The sequence below is a fragment of the Aulonocara sp. 'chitande type north' Nkhata Bay genome, linkage group LG20 (assembly GCF_057382095.1).
Source record: "Aulonocara sp. 'chitande type north' Nkhata Bay isolate Kocher_YH1m ecotype deep benthic linkage group LG20, A_spYH_male_GT1.1, whole genome shotgun sequence".
NCBI lineage: Eukaryota > Metazoa > Chordata > Actinopteri > Cichliformes > Cichlidae > Aulonocara > Aulonocara sp. 'chitande type north' Nkhata Bay.
Genome location: NC_141363.1, coordinates 22,650,641 through 22,672,031, shown reverse-complemented (window position 1 = coordinate 22,672,031; position 21,391 = coordinate 22,650,641). Strand labels below are relative to the sequence as shown.

The following is a 21,391-nucleotide window of genomic DNA, read 5'->3' as shown; positions in this document are numbered from 1 at the left end:
TAGTATGTGCCCTCTCTGCACTTTAACCCTGTAAAGCCTGAACCATGAAATAAGATGTAACATTTTTGCTACATCTGGCTCTTGTTTTGCAGTTTGGTGCTCACAGTTTGTTCATCTGAAACAAAAACATAAAAGGAGTTTGGGTTTAAAGAAAATCACACCGATGATGTAGATGTCTCAAAGCTCGTGTGTCACATGGTGTTTTAGGGTTTTAGGGTTAAAACCTAAACTGAAAGCGCTCCATTCGAACCCTGATCTGTAGAGTCACCTCAGAGGGGATCCAGACTTCCTGTAGAGAAACTCATTTCAGGATGTCAGGTCGTCTCCCGGCTGACGACTCGCTGGAAACGCTAGAACTTTGCCTTCAGGCTCCACAGCTGTCCTAGTAATCTCACAGTTTGCCTTTTGTATCTTATATCTAAAATGTAGGTTTCCAGTGAACTTAAAATGCCCTAAAACCCTCATGTAGCATCGGCAGGAACATGAACCACTAAGTGATTCTTTTATGTCTCTGCCAGGAGCGAATGAGGAAGCTGTTGAAGGTGTACGAGTTGTTGGGAGGAGAAGAAGACATTGTTAACCCAACTAACGAGCTCATTAAAGAGGGACACATCCTCAAGCTGTCCAATAAGAACGGGACCACGCAGGACAGATACCTGATACTGGTACTTCCCTGTCTGTGTCTCCTTCTCAGTGCTTTACAGAGTTCATAGGGTCATAGTAACAGTAATAAGCGACACCTGCCTCTCTCTGCAGTTCAATGACAGGTTACTGTATTGCGTCCCGAAGCTGCGTCTGATTGGTCAGAAGTACAGCGTCCGAGCCCGAATCGACGTGGACGGCATGGAGGTGAGCTCTCCGGCTTTTCTCACTGAAGACACTGTTAGACTCAGTGTTTTTGCATTCAGCCTTCAAACACCTTAAGCGCTCAGTAAAGTCAAGAATATTAATGTGATCTACAGACTAATAACAACTAGACGAGCACTCGTTCAGTGTCCGAGCTTCATAAAGTTGGCCTGGTGGGGTTTTGTGTTGTCTTCCAGAGACACAGACGCAGTATTAAAACGTGCATCCACCTCAGCTTTAACCGTCGAATAGAACTAACAATGATAAAGCGAGATCAGAGAGGATGATGATGAGCGTGCTCAGATTTAGCCTGAATATTTTTAACAAGCTAACAGAGAATTTCCCGCCTGTGTCCTCAGCTGAAGGAGACGAGCAGCGTCGCTGTCGCCAGGACGTTCCTGGTGTCGGGGAAACAGAGATCCCTGGAGCTGCAGGCCAGGTACAAACACCTACAGAGACAGAAGCACACTCAGTCCTGCAGGAGGACTCACTGTAATCAGAATCTGTCTCCCAGGATAAAAACACACTGAAGTTTGTTTCTCAGGTCGAGTTTTGCTCCTCGAAGATTTGACTGATTTTCTGTTGGCTTTGCAGGACGGAGGAGGAGAAGAAAGACTGGATCCAGGTAAGTGGTGCTGATGCAGCGGGCGTAGATGATCCGATACTAGCACGTTAGAAACTGCGGACCTGATGGGCTCGTGGTGTGCTTTCAGTCAGCAGTGGCGAGTACTGTGAAGCAGGCACAGGGTCAAACATAAGGTCTGGGGGCCAGAATCGGCCTGGCAAAAGACTCCAATCCGGCCCAACAGACATCTTTGGACAATACAAAAGAGGACTTAATTTTTTAATGGATTTTACAGCTACGGGCCATTCGATCCCTATACAACCGTTGCAAGAGCTTGGTTCGCATTGCCGGCAATAGGTCGGACTCGTTCCCGGTGGGTGATGGGCTCCGCCAGGGCTGCCCTTTGTCTCCGGTTCTGTTCATAATTTTTATGGACAGGATTTCTAGGCGCAGCCAAGTGGCGGAGGGCTTTCGCTTTGGTGGCCTCAGAATCTCATCTCTGATTTTTGCAGATGATGTGGTTCTGTTGGCTTCATCGGGTGAGGGCCTCCAGCTCGCACTGGAACGGTTCGCAGCCGAGTGTGAAGCAGCGGGAATGAGGATCAGCACCTCCAAATCTGAGGCCATGGTTCTCAGCCGGAAAAGGGTGGAGTGCCCACTCCGGGTCGGGGATGAGTTCCTGCCCCAAGTGGAGGAGTTCAAGTATCTCGGGGTCTTGTTCGCGAGTGATGGGAGAAGGGAGCCGGAGATCGACAGACGGATTGGGGCTGCAGCTGCAGTAATGCGGACGCTGCACCGGTCCGTCGTGGTGAAGAGGGAGCTGAGTGTAAAAGCGAAGCTCTCAATTTACCGGTCGATCTACGTCCCTACCCTCACCTATGGCCACGAGCTGTGGGTAGTGACCGAAAGAACGAGATCGCGGATACAAGCGGCAGAAATGAGCTTCCTCCGAAGGGTGGCTGGCCTCTCCCTTAGAGATAGGGTGAGAAGTTCGGCCATCCGGGAGGGGCTCAGAGTAGAGCCGCTGCTGCTCCACATCGAAAGGAGCCAGCTGAGGTGGTTCGGGCATCTGACAAGGATGCTTCCTGGGCGCCTCCTGGGTGAGGTGTTCCAGGCATGTCCCACCGGGAGGAGGCCCCGGGGCAGACCCAGGACACGCTGGAGAGATTATATCTCTCGGCTGGCCTGGGAACGCCTTGGTGTTCCCCCGGATGAGCTGGAGGAGGTGGCTGGGGAGAGGGAGGTCTGGGCCTCTTTGCTTAGGCTGCTGCCCCTGCGACCCGGCCCCGGATAAAGCGGATGAAGATGGATGGATGGATTTTACAGCTTGTCCAACTCACAAAGATGTCTCCCACAGCTGCTCTTAATGCACCAAAGTACTAAAGTATCAGATAAACTATATATAATATATACAATATTATTACAGGATAGTCTCGGTAACAAACTGCCTGAACTTTTCTGTAATTTTATACATTTATGTTTTTACAATTTAACCCCCAAAAGTTGTGCCTACAGATTTCTTTCATTATATATAATTACAGCAGCATTTATGTATTATGCAAAAATACTGAGACTGAGGCTGAAATCACACTTAAATTTGTTATATTGAGATATTACAGGGATTAAATGTGAAGATAAAGTGACAGGAAGAGGATTTTCACCATTCTGGCCCAAAGCCAGCTGTATGTGGCCCGCTGCTTTAGGACAAATTTCAACTTGACTGATAGTAATGAAGGATTTTCTTCTTCTTTTTTTAATGAAATCCACCCTTTACTTTGTTTACATTCAGGCCATCCAGGCGACCATCCAGAGGCACGAGCAGACGATGGAGAGTTTCCGACACTTGAACTGTTCACTCCGAGATGATGACTCCACGCCGCCTCACTCTCCGGTAACACAAACACTCAGCGACAAAATTGACCCCCTGACATGAAGAGTGGAGTTCTTGAAATCCCAGAAATCATTCAGTTGTGACTCATATTCTCCCGTCTCTGCCTCTCAGAGCTGTGCTGAGCTGGGGAAACGAGCTCCGACTCCCATCAGAGAGAAGGAAGTGACTCTGTGCATGAAGTGTCAGGAGCCATTCAACTCCATTACCAAGAGGCGCCACCACTGCAAAGCCTGTGGACACGTACGTTCTTCATCCATAACATCTGTCTGCAACACCTACAGACAATTTAAAATCCACAGCACTGGACGACACCAGCTGATGTTTGCAGCGTCTGCAACGCCAGTGTGATGTGTTACAACGCTCTCCACATTCAGACTGTTCCCAACACCAGCCCACATCTGTAGTGTCTGTGACATGTGCAGCATCCACAACACCTCCACCTGCTGCTCACATTTATTGTACCCAGCATATCAGTATATGTCATACATGAGCTGATGTGAACATCTGTCGTAGCCCAGCACCTGGATATTTGTAGTATCTGCAGCACGTGTCTGCCAGACGTTTGTGGCACAACAACATTTTCAGACTTTACACAGCGTTGTCATAGTTACCAATTGTGTGATGATCTATGTCGACTCCAGGTGGTTTGTGGGAAATGCTCGGAGTTCCGCGCTCGCCTGTCGTACGACAACAACCGAGCCAACCGCGTGTGCATCGACTGCTACGCCACGCTCGTGGGCGTGTCGCCGTCTCCCGCCGGGCTGACCAGCAGCAGCCACAGAAGGCGCTCCATCCTGGAGGTGAGTGTGACCACGCTCTGACATCACCCAGCGTTTGCCTCTGTCAGATCTCCACGGATGGAGCCGCTTGCACATTTCAGGATTTCTCTTTTCAAAGATGCTCGACAGGTCGAGTGTCGCAGACAGCTGATTCTCTTCTCATCCATCTCTCGTTGCTATAGAAACAGGCCTCGTTGGCAGCAGAGAACAGTGTGATTTGTAGTTTTCTGCATCACATGGAGAAAGGAGGAGGGCGGGGCTGGCAGAAAGCCTGGTTCGTCATCCCCGAGAACGAGCCACTGGTGCTCTACATCTATGGAGCTCCACAGGTACGCTATAAATTTACATTCATGTCAAATATATAAGAAGGCGCTTTCCTGTTAATCCAATTGAACAGGAACCGGCTGCAGTTCATACAGGGATCCAGTAGAGGTCGCTGCATCCCTGGATGGGAATGGAGATACAGTTAAATTTTTTAGCTGCACCTCCTTTCACCTCTGTCCTTTTCTTGTGAGCGCTCTGTACAAAACAGGAAATGCTGGGAGTTCTGGATTGTATTAGAAGCTCTCTGGTGGCATTGACAATCTGCAACCTTGCTAGTGCCCCCTACAGGCTTCTTTATTGATTACAGCCACAATATTAGCAAACACTGTCCTGCTGGAACATCAGCACCTCGTCCTATGGTGCCTTCTGTATGGAAGCCTGTTCCTGCCACTGAGGAAAACCTTTTTTGCCATCTGTAAGTCAGAATTTCAAGTTATTTCTCAGAAGTCGGATTTACTAAGATGAAGTTTGGAGATAATATCCCATAATTTTGATTTATGGATGATTTATTTGCAGTGGCAAAAAAAGCTTCCATACTTCTGTGAGGTCACAGAGGAAGCTTTGAAAAGCAAAATCACACTAAAAGTTCCTCCACTTTGTGTGACTCTGGTCAGGGAATAACTCTTTGTTTACATTATCAACCAATCAGAACACGGCAGACAGAAAATTATGATGGTGATGGAGGCTTCCAGTTTCTGTTCTGACTGGTCTGGTCTTTGACGTTGGGATGAAATCGAATTACACCCTCAATGAACTCAATTTATTCTTTTTCCCACAGGATGTGAAGGCGCAGCGCAGCGTGCCTCTGATTGGCTTCGAGGTCTCTCTGCCCGAGTCATGTGACCGCCTGGAGCGACGCCACGCCTTCAAGATCTCCCAGAGCCACCTGACCCTCTACTTCAGCGCCGACGGGGAAGAGCTGCAGCGGCGATGGATGGACATCCTGTCCAGGGCTGGGAGGGGGGAGGAGCTTCAGTTCCACCGACCAATTGTGGAGAGTCTTGAGGAGGAGGGGGAGGAGTTTGCAGCTGTGGCAGAGGAAGAAAACACGTGATTCTGTAGGACAAGGAATGATGGCGATGATGAAGATGGGGGCCTTTAAATGAGGATCAGTTGGAAACCAGAAAAGAAAACAAACTGTTGTAGCTAAAATATCACACACACACACACACACACACACACACACACTCTGCTCTCTCTGTGTATTTAAAGTTGCGTGGTTCGTCTGCATGATTCCTCCCGGCTGTCCACACGAGTTGGCGTCTCTCACTCTTTCTCTCTGTCTCACTTCACCTTTTTCTAACCAGTGTTGAATCGGCGTAGTGGGCGGAGCCTCTTCTGACAGTTGTCTCTCCTTTGAACAATCACGTCACACTCATTCGAGTGTCCTGCGTCACCATTTTCTTGATTTCAGCACTCCCACGAGCCTCAGCTTCATCCGGAGTTATGACATCACCGTCGCGTCCTATTTGAAATATTTCGTCCACAAAGACCCGAAAGTGAAACGATGAGAGCCGTAAGGAGCACGTGCACCGCTCATTCGCTGGTTTTTAAGTCATTATAGTAACAATTCAACATTTTTCTCCCTGCTGTCGCGCAGATAAACCAGAAGACGCCACCTCTTGTTTGTGGCCACTTTTTGATACTTCACAGAATAAATAAAAATTCAGTATAAAAACGATCCGCACATGAATTGATAAGGACAAGCGTTATTACTTTCAGCTGCTGCAAACCCCGAAGCTCTCTGATTGGACGTTTCCTGGACTTGATCAACAATAAAGCACATCGAACCAACCCCACTGCAAGTCCTCCGCCGCCCACACTTTAAGTTCATGTAACCGGATTTCTGGTGAGAGTCTCTCGCTGGTTTGTAACAGGTTTGGTGACTGGGAGCAAATAAAGTCACATTTCCTCTACAAGTAATCAGAGGTGTTACTTCCAGGGACTCATGTTGAGAAATTTAACCCTGCGTGGGATAAAATCCTCGTTTAGATCTGGTGGAAAAGCTGGTAGAAGAACTGAGCTCCTCAGCAGGCGTCACAGGAAATGGAAACGACTTTTAAATAAGTGTGATGTGTCTGAGTCAAACAGCAAAAACAACGTTTCAGAACCACGTTAGTCTTCTCCTGATGTCGTCTCCCGGCTGGATTAATCCTCTATGAGCTCCTGAGCATCCACAGAACATGCAGAATGTGCTCCAGCATAAAGCAGAGGAAGAACCCACAAACTGCAAGTAAAAAAAATCCATATGAAGATTCAAAACACAGTTATTATTTTGTATAAACACAAATATCTGACAAAACAGAGAAAATGTCAGGAGCGAGTAATCCGAGCATCCTTAAACTCCCACTTATAGTCAGATGAAAGCTGATTGGTTGTGGAAGTGTGACTCAGGTCCTGATTGAGAACAACAGGCTCCAAAGGTCAGACGTGTGAATCCCAAATGTAAGGTGAGGATGTGAATAAGCAGCAGGTTTCCTCCCTGCGTTAAAAAAGAAGCTGAGCTGTGCTAAAAAAGGTCGATGGTGGGAACAGCAGATTTGAAAAACACAAAGGAAGAATTGGACCGATGTTTCCTTCATCAATGCACTTAAATGACTTTTGGATTTTTACCGCCAATTTACCCCAGTGAAGAAATTCTGGCTTTCAACTTTTCAACCAATTGGAGGAAAGCAGCAGTTCCTCCGCAGCAGCCTCTGCTGTTGAGGTTTTAGCTGAAGCTTTCCTGCCCTCTGCTGGTAAAGTCCGGAACTGCAGTTAAAAAAAATCCCTGATCCTGTTCCTCACAGACCTGCAGAAAGTAGCTCAACGTTTGAAGTTTTATTTAAACTTCTCAGTCTGAGATATTTTTTCATGTATTTATTTCCTGAGAGGATGATGTTTGTTTCTCAGAGTTCAAACAGTTTCTTCAGTCCGACTAAAAAAAAAAAAAAAAAGAAAAGCTGAATCAGACAAACTGGAAGTTTCTTGTATTTATTTATGCTTAACAACTGAAGAGGTGTTATTAACTGTTCAGTCTTCTGCACAATAATAATATTATTAATAATAATGAGTTAAATGTTGATGATTGATTTTCAGATTTTCTTTTGAAATTAGGATTTTCTGCTCTTGATCTTCAGAGGTTGGTATGAAAGGACTTTGTATCTCCTGATTTTGACCAAGAAACTCTTTCTGATGCAGATACAGTCTCAGTTAAAATGACTAAAAATAAACATTTTGACTTCACATGTTCTGATTTTGACATAATGTCCTAAATTTAATAGACAGTTCTGTTAATGTTTCATTATTTAATCTGACTGCGGTACAAACGGCAACATTTTAATGTAACACTTTGCATTCAGGAAAGAAAAGCCTTTCGAGGAGGTTCTCGTGTAAATATGATTCAGTTTTTATAATTATTAGGTATGTAAGTCATGTGGTCCTGTTAAACTACAACCTCCAAAATACTTTGCTTTTGTGAATGCAAAATGTCAAACATATAATTTGGAAGAAGAAAATGTTTATGTGGAGCTGAAAGGATTTATTTTGAATTTCTAGCTGCTCCCAGTGTCTGATTTTTGTGTTTTTTAATGGCAGTAAAATGACTATTTTGGATTTTTAGATTGTTGATTCAGACATTTGAAGACTTGGACTCTGAGAAACTGACGTTTTCTGACTTTTATTGACCAGAAGATTTATACGATATAAAAAATAATAATGGAAATAATCGTCCAATGAAAGGACTCTTACGATGATGTTTTTTGGATGTATAAAGTTTGGATGTTTTTAAGGACAGAGTCTCTAACAGGTCCTGGACCGGACTGCGGACCTTCACGTCTCTCTGGGTCTGACCCATTCGGTATTTTGTTTCCTGAAATGAATCCAGCGATTAGATGGAGCCGATCTGAACAGAAATCAAAAGAAAAACGAAAGGCTTTTGTTGTTTTTCTTATTTTGACTTGCAGTGGTTCAGTATTTCTCTCTCTGTCTCTATAAACACATTTTGGACAAAGTGTTTTGATAGTGGAAAAAAAAGCAGATATTATGAATATTATTGTTACACTACGATGAACTGAAACGACTTGTTGTTGGATATTTCTGTGTTTATGAGTCTGGATTGTGTTGATGTTTGCTTGATGCAAGTTGATGCAAGAAGAAAACAAAGTAAAGATTTTGTAAATATATAATTTATTCTCCCGTGACCCTGTCAGGTCATGTGACTGTGTAAAGGTTAAAAGGTTAACGCTTGCTGTTCCTCCGCACAGCCAGAGCCACGCAGACGGTTCGAGGACTGATGGGGTGAAGGTTAAAGGAACAACCTGACGTTTCAGTGACGTCTGTAGCTGTGAGATCGAGCACTGGAAGCAGGGGGAACCTGTTAGCGTAGAAAGGAAAAGAAAATACTGCCCGGCCAAAAAGAAACGTCACACACTCTTATGGTTTTCTGGACCGCCTTTAAATTTGTGGTTTGTGTCGACAAACCTGTGCATTGTCACAACACTTATTTCCATCCAGAGTTGTGGTCATTTATTGACAGCAAGGTCTTTGATGATTGAAGATTCGAATCCCTGTCTTAAAGATTCGGTTATGGTCTGGACTCTGTGGTGGCCAATCTGATTTGAGCCCGATGCATCCTGGCAAATCCAATCATTGACGTGGTCAGCTGACCTGTTCTAGGTCACGTAACATTGCTGAACCATGACCTGACCAACTGAAGAAACCCCAGATCATAGTCGTCATGACCTTTGTCCAGTGCTCCAGAGTCTGATCTTTATACTCCCTAACAAATCAAAGCCATTCTTTTCAATTAGCTTCACCAATAATTGTTTTCCTTAAGGGGACACAGATGTTTTGTCCCAATCACTGCGTGTGGAAATTGATTTTTTTTACACGTTCACCAAACGTTGAAAGTGACAGCCGATCCCAATCGTTCAACACATTTTTCAGACCACGTATCTTTGTTAAAGATGATGGTTCAACACTTTCTGGATAATTCTTAACCCAGTTCTATGATTTTCAGTATCTCCTTTGCTTGAAGCAATAATTTGACCTTCTAGTAAGAAAGTAACGTGTTTTCCATGACCCAGGATACGTCTTCTGACACAGTTTTTAAAAAATAAGAAGCTACTCATATTAATCACTGGACTAATTATACAGAGGATGGCTCTTGCCCATTTGCTTATTGAACTCTAGATAGTGACTTTCTTTTTGGTCTGGCAGTGGATAAACTTATAAGATGGCTGGTAGAGAGGAGTGCAGTATGTCGATGTGGTGGTTATCTTTGAGCGGAGTTTAAAAGACGACGCTTTTCCAGGACAGCTTTCTAAAGTTTTCTGTCAGAATTGATCAAAATTCTGCTCAAGATGGTGGAAGTTGTAAAATTGGACAGGAAGAAATACAAGTGAAGAAAGTTAAAAGAAGTTGAAGAGTAATTGCAACAGGCTGCATGCAGCTGCTTTGCCTCGTTAACAGACTGTTAATCAGTTATTGGTGGTCGCTGATAAAGCTAAAATACCAAAGATGTGCTTGTTCCTGCTCCTCCTTTCACTTTCTGCTGGACCGTCACAGTTTAAAGGCCAAGCTACTCATCAAAAATCAGTCAAAATCATGAAACTTGTGTTAGTTATCGAGCTAATGACACGCAGCTGCTTTCTCTTAATGTAAAATGCAAATGAATAGGTTGGAAAAGCTAAGCTAACAGTTCCCCTTTGCTTCCACAGTTTGTGCTAAGCTACATGCTAACCAGAGCAGAATCTCTGGGAAGCGTTTCGTGATTCTGCATTACACAAACTTTCCTCTCAAAATGTGGAAGCTTTTCTTTAGCTTCTACCTCACCGCCTCGCTATCTGGTGCTCAGTCTGCACGTGGCTCTGGTTGCTACAGTGTGTTTTTTAGCGTGTTTTTGGCATGCAAAGCAGTGATAATGGAAGGAAATGGCCAGTAACTCAGCCTTATATAGCTCCCATCATCATCAACTGTTTTGATGTGGTGAAAAATGTGTTGCGTGGTCAATGCTTAAGTTGCTTCTTTTTGTTTGAGTTTTACTGAATCTTTTCTGTTGCCAGAGATCATTGCAGACTGGATTAAACTGTTCCTCACTGGTTCTGACGACAGTATATAAAGATGGACATAGCCACCATGAAGTTAGCCATTGGTTTGTGTGGAATCCATAGATACTGGATAATTAATGCTAAATAGCAAATTAAAGTAGTACAATTTCACTTAAAAAAACAAGTCATATGTATAAGATAATTTTATTACATGAAAACTGTCAATTTGGTTCACTCATTGGATTTGAATTTGTTGGCTGTAACGTCTTTGTAGAGATTCTTCTGCCAATCAAAGTAGGGACGCCTCTAATACTGACAACTTAAGTATAACTAAGTTCACCCCACTACAGTTTTTATAAAGGTTTAAATTAGCCACAGAGACCAAACCCATGTTGTGGACCAGGCCGTAAACATGTTTGTTTCTGCTGTACACTCAGACATTTTAACATGGGAGACTCACTGTTGTAGGCCGCCTCAAGTGGCCAGGTGAGGAACTGCAGTTTAAAAACAATGGGTACTTTTTTGGGTACTAAAATAGTTCAAACCAAGCTTGGTTTGAACTATTTTAGTTTTTGAAGCAGTTTAAAGAAATATTTGTATCCGCCTCAGCCCCTGATGCGGTTTGTAGTTTCAGAGCAGTGAAATGCTGGTGCTGGTCTAGGATCAGTTATTCTGTCCAAAGAAGAGAAACTGGCTTCTGTGTAAAAACTCCTCTAGTTCTGATTTTTGCCTTACAGCTTCTGAACTCTTCTTTGTGCCAATTCAGATGGGTGTCAGTATTTAGCCTTTCAGTCTGCAGCTTTATATTTATTTGTTATTTTATTCCAAAGGTGTTATTACTGCTTTTATTGCTCTTTTTATTATTATTATTTTAATTTTTTTGTTTTCTTTGGGGCAGTTCTGATGTGATCACAGGGGCGTTTGTGCTGTGGACTGTTAATGGCTGACGTTCCCACACCTCTGGTGTAACAGCAGCACCGTTGTGTATTCTTCTCCTTCATGTTGTACTTAGAAGTATATTGTTATTATTGATTGAGTATTGATTGATTGCAGGTTATTGGTTAGTGGCCGGCCACTGCCTTCCATGCTGTCGATGTCTGTTTCCCATCATGCCCCCTCTGTAAGAAGATAAAATGACAAGTGTTATAAATAAAATAAAAGTATAAAAACTGATGTGAAATGTCTGTCTGGATTTTCATGTTGTCACTACTACTGCTGACATATTCAGAAAACTTTATTGAAATGTTGGGCAAATATTTACAGCTGAAGCAACAGCAAAAACAACAGCGCCATCTAGTGATGACAAAGAGCAATACAGCGTAGGGAGTTGAAAACAGAAAACATTGAATACAACAAGTGAATAAAAGGAATAAAAATTGAGTTGTAAATGTTACAAAGTTTATTAAGATGAATTATATACATATTACTTGTTATATTAGTGAAAGGTCAGCTCATAAAAGTGCTTAATTAAGCCAGACCCGTCACATTAGCTGTAGAAATTAAATGTACACTAACCGACTGCATCATTAGGTTCACCTGCTCAGCTCCTTGTTAGTAAAATATTTAATCAGCCAATCACGTGACAGCAAATCAATTCATTTAGACATGGTCAAGATTACCTGCTGGAGTTCAAAATGATCCTCAGAATGAAGAAACAAGGGGAGTGAAGTGATGTTAAATGTGGCATTGTTGTTGGTCTGAGCATTTCTGGGTGGGATTTTCCCACACAACCATCGCTTCACCGATAACGGTCTAAAAAAATAGAAAATAGTGTCAGTTCTTGGGTAAAAATGTTCAGGTCAGAGGAGAATAACCAGACTGTTTTGATTAGATAGGAACACAAATAACAGCTCGTTACAACCGAGTTTTGCAGAAGTGCATCTCTGATAGTGAACCTTGAAGCAGAAGGACTACAGCAGCAGAAGACCGCACCACTCCAGTCAGATAACAGCAGGAAACTGAGGCTGCCGTTAAAAGAGGCCCACCGAAACTGGATAATAGAAAAATTGCTCTGATGAGTCTCGATTTCTTCTGTGGTAGGGTCAGAATTTGGTCCAAACAACGTGAAAGCATGGATCCAACCTATCCTGCATAATAGCTTACAAAGGGGTGAAGATATTTTTCTCGACACACGATGGACATCTGCTGACAAATCTATAGCCACTGCATGACGCAATCATGTCACTGTGGAAATCAGACATTTTAAATAAATTCAATTCAATTTCAATTCAATCTTTATTGGCAGACTTCATGTCCATAAAAACAAGACAAAAAAACACACACACACACACAACACTCCCCCCCCCAACACAAGGTACAAACCATTAAATATATATATGTATATAAATAAGTTCAATTCAATTCAATTCAATCTTTATTGGCAGACTACATGTCCATAAAAACAAGACAAGAAACACACACACACAACTCCCCCCTCCCCCCCCCACGCACACAACACAAGGTATACCATTAAATATATATATGTATATAAATAAGTATATAAAGCATTTGTAAAAATATAAAACCATAATATACATAAAACACAATTACTTAAAATAAATCAATAAATACACAAACACTTTAACCAGTGCTTTCTGAGACTGGATGAGTAACGGGAACCACTCAGTGCTAAAATTATACTGTTACTCGAACCATCCAGTCGTTCTCTAAAATTGAACATTAGCTTCCTTAAAAGTGCTTTAAAAGTCCAAACACCCACAGCTACAAACATCTGGCTGGCACTACCACTTCTAGGTATCCTGCAAAGGATTCTCATCGCATCATTATATGCAACATGCAGCTTCTGCATGCTACATTGTTTGTAGGATGACCACATAAAAATAAATAAATCATATAATGACAAAAAGCAACTCCAAGGTTAAAAATGAAATCTTGAAAAAGTCATAAAATCAGGATAGAAAATCCTACTTGATGAAAAATTCCAGACAAAACTTCAAAATTGTGCATTTAAAAAAAATTTATTTTAATAAGACAAATGTGCTTCTATAAATCAATTACAGACTGACTTCAAGCTACAAAACAAATCTCCAATCAATACTTCTGATTAGATGTAGCAGGACAGCGATGACGCAGTGTCAGTTGTTGTGATTGCATGTCTAGAAACAAGGTGACCTCCAGCAGCAGAGAGCATACCTGGACTTCTCTCAATTTATTAATTTTCGGGTCTAATTTACTTTCATGTTTAAGGTGAGCTGTAGTCTCTTTTTAAAGAGACTGTAAATGTTTTTCTTACGTCATCCTACGCTGATGTAAGATTTAGTCATCATTTTCTCTTAACTTTCCCCGCCTGACCGCTTCGCGTCGTTCCGGCCTTCTGATTGGACACTGTCCTGCCACTCTGAGCTCGGCTGATAAGACGTGCTAGGCTAACGTCACCCGGGGGATTTCCTCCCTACCCCCCCTGCTCCCTCCCCACTACCGCTTCCCGTAACAGTTGAGATAAAAACAAACAAAATGGCGGCTGCTCCTCTGTTCTGTAAGCGCCGAGCTTCAGCGGCAGCCGCTGATTGGTAAGGCAGCAAGCAAAGAAGCAGTTCTATTGGCTGGCGGTTAGCAGCGGAGCAGCTTATTGGTCAGCGGGAGATCAGTCCAGCCGCTCAGACCTGCCCCATCCAAACATAGAAATACAACGAGTAGAAAATACATGAAAACGTTTTTCAATTTAAAAAAACAAAACAAAACATTATTTTATCATTATTTTATCATCATTTGACCTTAGAACTGAAGAAACTTCTCGGATGAGAGGTGAAACGTCTTCAAGCAACTTAAAGAAGTCCAGACGCTTTTCTTTGCAAGCACCTTTGACTACGACGACCTGGATGACTGAGAACCTTCACAGACACTTTATCAGATTGTTTATTGTTTAGTAATTTTTTTAATCAATACTATTTTTACTGCAAAATTTAAAATAGTTTTTGTTGGTTTGTTTATTATTTTTAATAACCACAGTTGGGGTTTTTTCTGTTAATTTACATATTAATTTAATTTTGTGGAGAAGGACCTGAACCTTTTATACTTGATATTACAAATAATTAGGTTTTAACTAATTAATTGACAAATTAAACTAAAATAATTTCATCAGTAATCTAATTTCGTTAAATTTAAATTTCGTTTAAACAAATAAATATCACAAAATAAATATTATAAGAAAAAATATCCAGTATAAAAATGGGGCACCAGACTAGAAAATATGTGCAAATATGTTTGTTTCACCTGGTTTAAAATCACCCAAAATATTCATACGTTTCGGGGAAAATGTTTTAGCATAAATTGACTTTTATGGACGAATTACTGGAGTAATAGATGATCTATAGGAGATAAATATCTTCAATCCGCTGACAGGCATAGACACACAGATTGCATATTGCAGGTTCTGTTTAATGAATGCACCTACTCGACTGTTTTGCGGAGTTTTATTTACTCGGAAGTGTGGGTCTGTTCTATGTGGTGTTTTTCTGGGCTGACAGCTGTCTGTGATTCAGTCTGTCTCTTCATCTTTACTGAGAACTTGAACCTGAGTCGTCCTCGTTTTCATCATCCTCGTCTTCTCCTCCGTGTGGAGTCAAAGGGTCTGGACCGGATCGAGGTTCCTCTGCTGCCCCTCTGAGACTTTGATCTCGCAGTGGCTGCTGGGAGATAAAGAGCTTCTCCTTTTCTTCTTCGGAGTCCGCAGAGATGTCAGCCGTTATCCCGGAGCAGGTCCGGAGCGAGCAGGGGAGCTGCAGCGGAGCCGAGCCGGAGCAGCCGGAGGCCGGCGTCTTGCAGCCGCAGACCGTGTTTGTCATCCTAGACCCGGCGGAAACTCTCAACGTGGTCCGGTGAGTCAGGAAGTTTTTTTTCTGTTTTTTTTTTACACCGTTACTCGTGCCGCGGGGAGAAGCTCCTGGGTTAAAATCTATGGTATTAACTCATAATAAAAGAATAATGTCCGTGAAAGAGACTGCAGGGAGAGTTCAGGCGTGCAGTTTCCCCCCTTACACTCATGACCTGTGCTGTAAACAAGTTACTGTTTAACGTTTATTACAGACTGGTGCTGTTAAAGCCTCCTATGAAATATTTCGGTGTAACTGTAAAACTGGAAGAGTTTAAAACGCGTTTCACTATTATTTTGTAGCCAGGTAAAGTCTAAATTTGACAGTTTATGAATGAAGTTTGGTGTGAAGTGCTCTCCGAGTACCTCAGCTCTGAACGTGTAAAGTGCTGAGTGTGTGTGATGGGATAATGATGATCATCAAGTTGTTGTTTGCACTGCCTGACCTTCGACCTCTGACCCTCTTTGCTTGCTGATCTATTGAGTCATCTATGGAGCTGCTGCAGCTCCTGTTATTTTCCCAGGAGACACAGATAGGGCCAGCCTAGTCCTCCCCAACTTATATAAAATATCCACACACACAAAAGAAAATTCACCTTTGTGTATAATCTATATTTATTTTTAAATACATATGTCATATGCCATCCCTAAAAATTCAAAGGTTGTCTTCCGATTGGTTTTCTGAGGTGCAGAAAAACTTTAAATGGCTGAAGTCATGAATGGAGTTTGTTGTGTTCTCTTGATTTGTGTTGATGATAGTTGGAAAAGGTTTAAGCGCCATGACATGTTCAGTCTTGGCTTGCCCTTACCACAGAAGCAGCACTTAAGCTCACAATACACACACACACACACACACACACACACACACACACACACACACACACACACACACACACACACACAGAAATGATGTTGGCGGTGAGAGAGAAAGCAAAAGTAACAACAAGCAGGAGTGTTTCCCAACTGTCTGAGGGGAGGAGAGTGGAGAAGGGTGGGGGTCTTGGTATGTGTCTATGGTGGGGGTGGGGTTGTGTATGAGCATGGAACAGCAGGAAGTGACTCAGCAGAAGAAATTCTCTAAACACTCGTTTGTCCCTCTGTCTTTGTGAGGACCATCAGTCACATCATGTGTTGCAGACAGTGAGGACCTGTTGTAATGTCCCCACCATGTCAGAATCTAATATGTTTGCAAAATGTACACTGAAAGGTTTTCCATACATTCCATTATCGAAGAAGCCTTCAAGCCCTTAAAATCCTGTTATTTAAAAAATTTTCTATCTTTCCAAATTCACAAATGTCCCCACTTTACATTAATAAATACATGTTTCAAAAATATGCGGCAAAAAGTTAACATTTTCCAGAGTTGTCTGAATGTCTCACAGTGATTCGCATTTTCATGCAAACATCCCCATTCCGTAAAATGTCCCCACTTTGTGTAAATGTCCCCATTTTTGCAACTAAAAATCACCATTTTCCAGAGTTGTCTGAATGTCTCACAGCTGTTCACACTTTCATGAAAACGTCCCCATTCTGGCCAAATGTCCCTACTTTGCAAAACTTGTCTCCATTTTGAAAATGTCTTTCTTTAAAGGTTTGTGAGACGTCAAAGTTTGTCCCAACTTGATAAAGCTTATCCACAGAGCAGACATGTCCTCACAAGTCTTCAGTCTGATTTGGGTCCCCATGAAGCAGCCTTACAAGCACTCATGCTCATGCACCCAAACACAGGAAGTGGTAAAGCCTAACAGCTGACAGATGTTGTTCCTCCACATTCTACTTCTCTGTATAAAAATATTTATATCACTCTAAGAAGTGAGTCTCAAACAAACGCTGCAGTGTATTCATAACTGTGGTGAAAGGCTGGACTTTTTACTGCCATGTCTCAGGGTTTTTTTCGTTTATTTCCAAACTGAACATATGAAGAGCTGTTAAACTTGGAGGTAAACATCAGATAAGCAGGAGCGCACACACAATTTAAATGTAATCATTGTAACAAGGTGGAAATGACGATGGCTCTTGCATCAAATGTATTGTCTCTCTTTCCTGTACATTGAAAAATGCTGGTTTAAATGCTGATTGGATAATTGTGTCTGTCTCTCAGGCTGCTGATTGGTTGATTTCTGTCTCTGCCCCTCAGAGTGGAGTCTGGGATCGTTGCTGACATCGAGGTCGACGGTCTGCTGCCATCTGACTGCGACACCTTCTATGAAATCAAGAGTCAGCCAATCAGCATCAGGTAACACAGCTCTGACCTCAAAGTATGGATTCTACAGGTGACTCCTCCAACACCACCTACACCACCTGTTGATTATGATAACTAAAGTGTGCTGTCATTTCTGTCTTCAGTTCATCAGCAGCAGCTCCCTCCTCTTCATCTTCTTCACTGCCGTCAGTGATGTCATCGAGGTATACAACTCCCCCACTTCTTCTTTCGTTCCTGTCTTCGCTCATCTCTCTGTCCTCCAGAGGGCGCTCTCACAAGCACTGTCGATAACGTCCACCTCCTTACTCCTCCTGTAGGGTTTTGATGCGTCAGGATCTGATGCGTCAGCAGGCTCTGGAGGAGGAGCATAAAGAGACGCAGAAGAAGCAACAGCAGCTTCTTCGCTTCTCCGACTCCTCCTCGCCCATCTGCGTCTCGGTGCCCTCCTCCTGCATACCTCCTGCTCAGGTCCCTGTGGAGGTGCTAAAGGTGCGTGGAGTAAACTGAAACGAGAGGTGTCAGAAAATGGACGCCAGTGAACGTACTGCACAAAAAAATTAAATATCGACTTTGACTACATTTATTGTTTAAATATGCAAACAAATATAAAAAGTATTTAAAGTTAAACACCTGGCTAACCCTTTAATCAGCGCGTCATAGCACACCCTTCAGATAGCCGTTTGTTATTGTCTGATGATTTATTAGCTTATAAATCTTATTTGCTTTTGTGAAAACTGATTAGCAGATGCAATTTGAAGTCCTTTCCCTAAAATCTATTGGCTAAATCTCAACAATGTGCTAAAATGCTATGTATGGACGCGACCTGCTAGCTTTATATGTAAACAGTTATCGTTTGCAACATTTTAAGTCTTTTAAATCTTCACTCTTGGCCCTCAGGTGCAGACTCACCTGGAGAATCCCACCAGGTATCACATCCAGCAGGCTCAGAGGCAGCAGGTCCGTCAGTACCTGTCCACCACCAAGACAGCCAATCAGCAGCAGGCTGCAGTGGCAAGCCACTCCCCCCAGCTGGGTTCCACCCCTGGACAGCCAATGGACGGGAGCCCCAAACAGGAAGTAAGAAATAAATATGTGAACAAACAAACAGGCTTTATTTTTAGACTGAATCGTGTTATGTGAAGTATACTTTGGTATTTTTGTATCAGCAACTCTTATTAAAAACATCTGTAAGAAAAATGAAGTGAAAATAATCAGAAGTAGTGTTTAAAAACTGTTGGTTTACTGGTTGGTTTGTCTTACTGGCATCCAGTTGGATGAGTTATGAAAGAATTGACCCACAGTACAGTTGCTATGAAACAAACTATCCAGAGAGGCCAAAACTGTGTTTGCTCAGGTTGTAAACTTCTGCTGTAAATTTCGACATTTTCATGGAGATTGACTCACTGTTGGGTTGAGCCTCCAGTGGCCACTAGAGGAACTGCAGTTTGTGTGTGCCTTTGGTATTTTGCTGGGTTAGCCTGGATCTGAAATAACATGCTCAGCTCACTCAGAGTGAATCCCATTCTGTGCACAGTAAAATGATTGTTTTCGCAAGTAAAGTCTGGTGGCTCTAAAAGGAGCCATTTCCTCTGTATAGATTTCCACAAAACATAAGCAAACACATGTGTTGACTGTTGGCACACATGTGATTATTACAAAGGTAAAGCTGCAGGGGATTTCTGAGAATGAGCTTGAGGTTACTGAGGGAGAACTGAGTCCCGGCTTTGCAACGTGGAGAGTGCAATGAGAGGAAAGATGCAAACACAGGTACAGCTTTACTAAAGAAACACCTTATATAACATCAAAGCATATCAGTGCTGTCGCCTCCTGTGTCTTATGTAAAAATGTTTCTAGCTTGCTGTGCTTTGACACCCAGACCTAGAAAGTGAGAAACACACAATGAGGTAAACAGGCTGTCATGTGCTTTGGGTTTCTACAAAAACACAGTGACAGCTTCTGAAACTCTCATTTCTCTGTTTATCCATCATTGAAAGCTTTATCTAAATCCCTTCAACATACAATAAGAGCATCTCTATTTCCCACCATAGCTTCTATACTCGCCGTGTTTCACGCCTCATTTATGTGTCACGTCTGAGAAGACATTTCAGCATCTTCCTCTCTCCTCCAGATGCATTTTGAGCACTGAATCGTCCCCCCGGGTCTGATTCATCTCTGGATGAAAGGCAGCAGGAAGGAAGAGAGAGGGCAAAATAGAGACATAAGAAGAAAACCTGCAGTGACAGTTTAAAGGAGCATTTCACTTGTTTTCATTCATTCAGTCAGCCAGCAGCAGCCTTCCCGTCTGAGTCTGCTGAGTCGACTCTTCCAGAGGATCTGAGTCAGTTTTAAAACATGAGTCACCTTAAAACACAAAATCCTCCCTTTTTATTCAGAGATCAACAGATTTTTAAAAACTAGTTTAATTTAAAAAAAGAAAAAAAAAAAAGCCTCTTTGCAGCCAGAAAAGTAAAATATGGTATTCTGAGGCACGGTGTTGGGTTTGAGACTTCTGGCATAATTCAGCAAAAACTGATTTCATCATCAGGAGGAGCGACCAGGGCGTGACTTTGTTTTAGATGTTTCCTGACGCTGAGCACAAATATGCAGCTTTCAGCACGAAATACATGTATTTATATAGAAGTAGAGAGGTGTCACCATGGTAACCAAGAAAGAAGTGGCAACAGACATTAAAGAGTGCCTGGTGTGCAGACTCTACATTGACCAGTGGAGCAAAGCTGAACCAGATTAACTCAAATTGTGTATAATAATGAAGATTAGGATCTCAATACTGTTAATGCTTTATTTATTTATTTATTTATTTATTTATTTATTTATTTATTTATTTATTTATTTATTTTTGTGTCCCGTTTGGATCTATAGCCATCAGAATTGTTGTCTCAAGGCCAAGAAAGATGCCAAGCGGATTTATTTTACCAAGTGGATCATCATGGCCTTGCCATATTGGTCCATTTGATTGACCTTTATTATAATTATGAATTTATTTTGTTTTCAGTTGCTACAAACGGGACAGACATGACTGGGGGATAGGACAGGGAGAAAGAATGAAAGAAAGAGAGGGAGAGAAAGAAAACCAAAGGGGAGAAGAGACGGTGAGAAGGGGGGGAAGAAAGAAAAAAAACAAACAAACAAACAAAAAAAAAACACCTGGGTCACCTGTATGGAGAAAAAAAACAGAAGAGAAAGCAAACAACAAAGAGCAACATAATAAAAAAAAAACGGCACCATCACAATAAACTAGCTAGCAGTAGATATCAGTAGATACTAAATAATAAACGATATTGTGCAGCACGCAAGATAGACAGCGCACAATGTGCTTTGAGGCAGCAGCCAAGAAAGCTGTAGTCCGCGTCTGTGAATACCCGTGTGTACACCTGTGTGGATCAGCATGCTTGCATTCCAAAGGTTTCTCCATGTAATGATCTGCTAGAGGGTGTGGGGGAGCCACAGCCCCGTCCTCCAGGGTATGAAGCAGGTATGGAGGAGATCAAAACTCCAGACATCCAGAGGTCCCCAGAACACAAGAGACCAAGGAAGACCCACAGAGGGGCAGCCGCGCCACTGTCCCAGTAAGAGCTGAGGAGAGTCCCAGATGAGGGCTCACTCAGCAGCCGCGGAGCAGAAGCCAGGGGGGGTTGCAGTGACGCGCCCATGAGCTCCGCCGGCAGCCAGCTGTGCCTGAGTGACTGAGCCCCAGGCCGAGAGGCCGGGGGCACCCCACCTCCGAAGTGGCCCGAGCGAGCCCCAGGCTCCAGGCCCCGATAAGCGGCCGCCAAGGAGTGAGCCGGTGTGTACCCGGACGCCCACCCCCAGACACAAAGAACCACCAACGCACCGACACCTGAGGGAGTCCGCCACTGGCAGGGGAAGTGGTGGTGGGGGGAGATAGGCCTCCAAACCTTGGA

The 21,391-nt window shown here is 42.9% G+C and overlaps 2 protein-coding genes and 1 long non-coding RNA gene across 5 annotated transcripts in view; 2 read left to right on the top strand and 1 right to left on the bottom strand.

The window, feature by feature from the left end:
• fgd1 (FYVE, RhoGEF and PH domain containing 1) overlaps positions 1-7,346 on the top strand; it is a 38,723-nt gene extending 31,377 nt beyond the window's left edge. For both annotated transcript variants that reach the window (XM_086276465.1, XM_086276464.1), the window contains exons 10-18: positions 519-665; positions 757-849; positions 1,206-1,285; positions 1,441-1,471; positions 3,201-3,302; positions 3,414-3,542; positions 3,944-4,102; positions 4,264-4,410; positions 5,184-7,346. In XM_086276465.1, the coding sequence (XP_086132591.1) occupies positions 519-665; positions 757-849; positions 1,206-1,285; positions 1,441-1,471; positions 3,201-3,302; positions 3,414-3,542; positions 3,944-4,102; positions 4,264-4,410; positions 5,184-5,459 (1,164 nt within the window). In that variant the 3' untranslated portion in view covers positions 5,460-7,346. The remainder of the gene's footprint in view (positions 1-518; positions 666-756; positions 850-1,205; positions 1,286-1,440; positions 1,472-3,200; positions 3,303-3,413; positions 3,543-3,943; positions 4,103-4,263; positions 4,411-5,183) is intronic.
• A 3,313-nt stretch (positions 7,347-10,659) lies between these two features.
• On the bottom strand, positions 10,660-13,844 carry LOC147305593 (uncharacterized). Its single transcript, XR_015126561.1, has 3 exons — positions 13,688-13,844; positions 12,054-12,186; positions 10,660-11,552 (listed from the first exon to the last, which is right to left on the bottom strand). It is a non-coding gene; the product is annotated as an uncharacterized LOC147305593 (long non-coding RNA).
• Positions 13,845-14,736: 892 nt separating this feature from the next.
• Positions 14,737-21,391, top strand: part of tfe3a (transcription factor binding to IGHM enhancer 3a) — a 19,206-nt gene continuing 12,551 nt past the window's right edge. Inside the window, exons 1-5 of one of the 2 annotated variants that reach the window (XM_086276167.1) lie at positions 14,737-15,272; positions 17,403-17,501; positions 17,612-17,671; positions 17,786-17,957; positions 18,366-18,545. In XM_086276167.1, the coding sequence (XP_086132293.1) occupies positions 15,130-15,272; positions 17,403-17,501; positions 17,612-17,671; positions 17,786-17,957; positions 18,366-18,545 (654 nt within the window). In that variant the 5' untranslated portion in view covers positions 14,737-15,129. Of the gene's footprint in view, positions 15,273-17,258; positions 17,293-17,402; positions 17,502-17,611; positions 17,672-17,785; positions 17,958-18,365; positions 18,546-21,391 lie in introns of those variants that run through there. The other variant, XM_086276168.1, reaches the window with a different exon arrangement.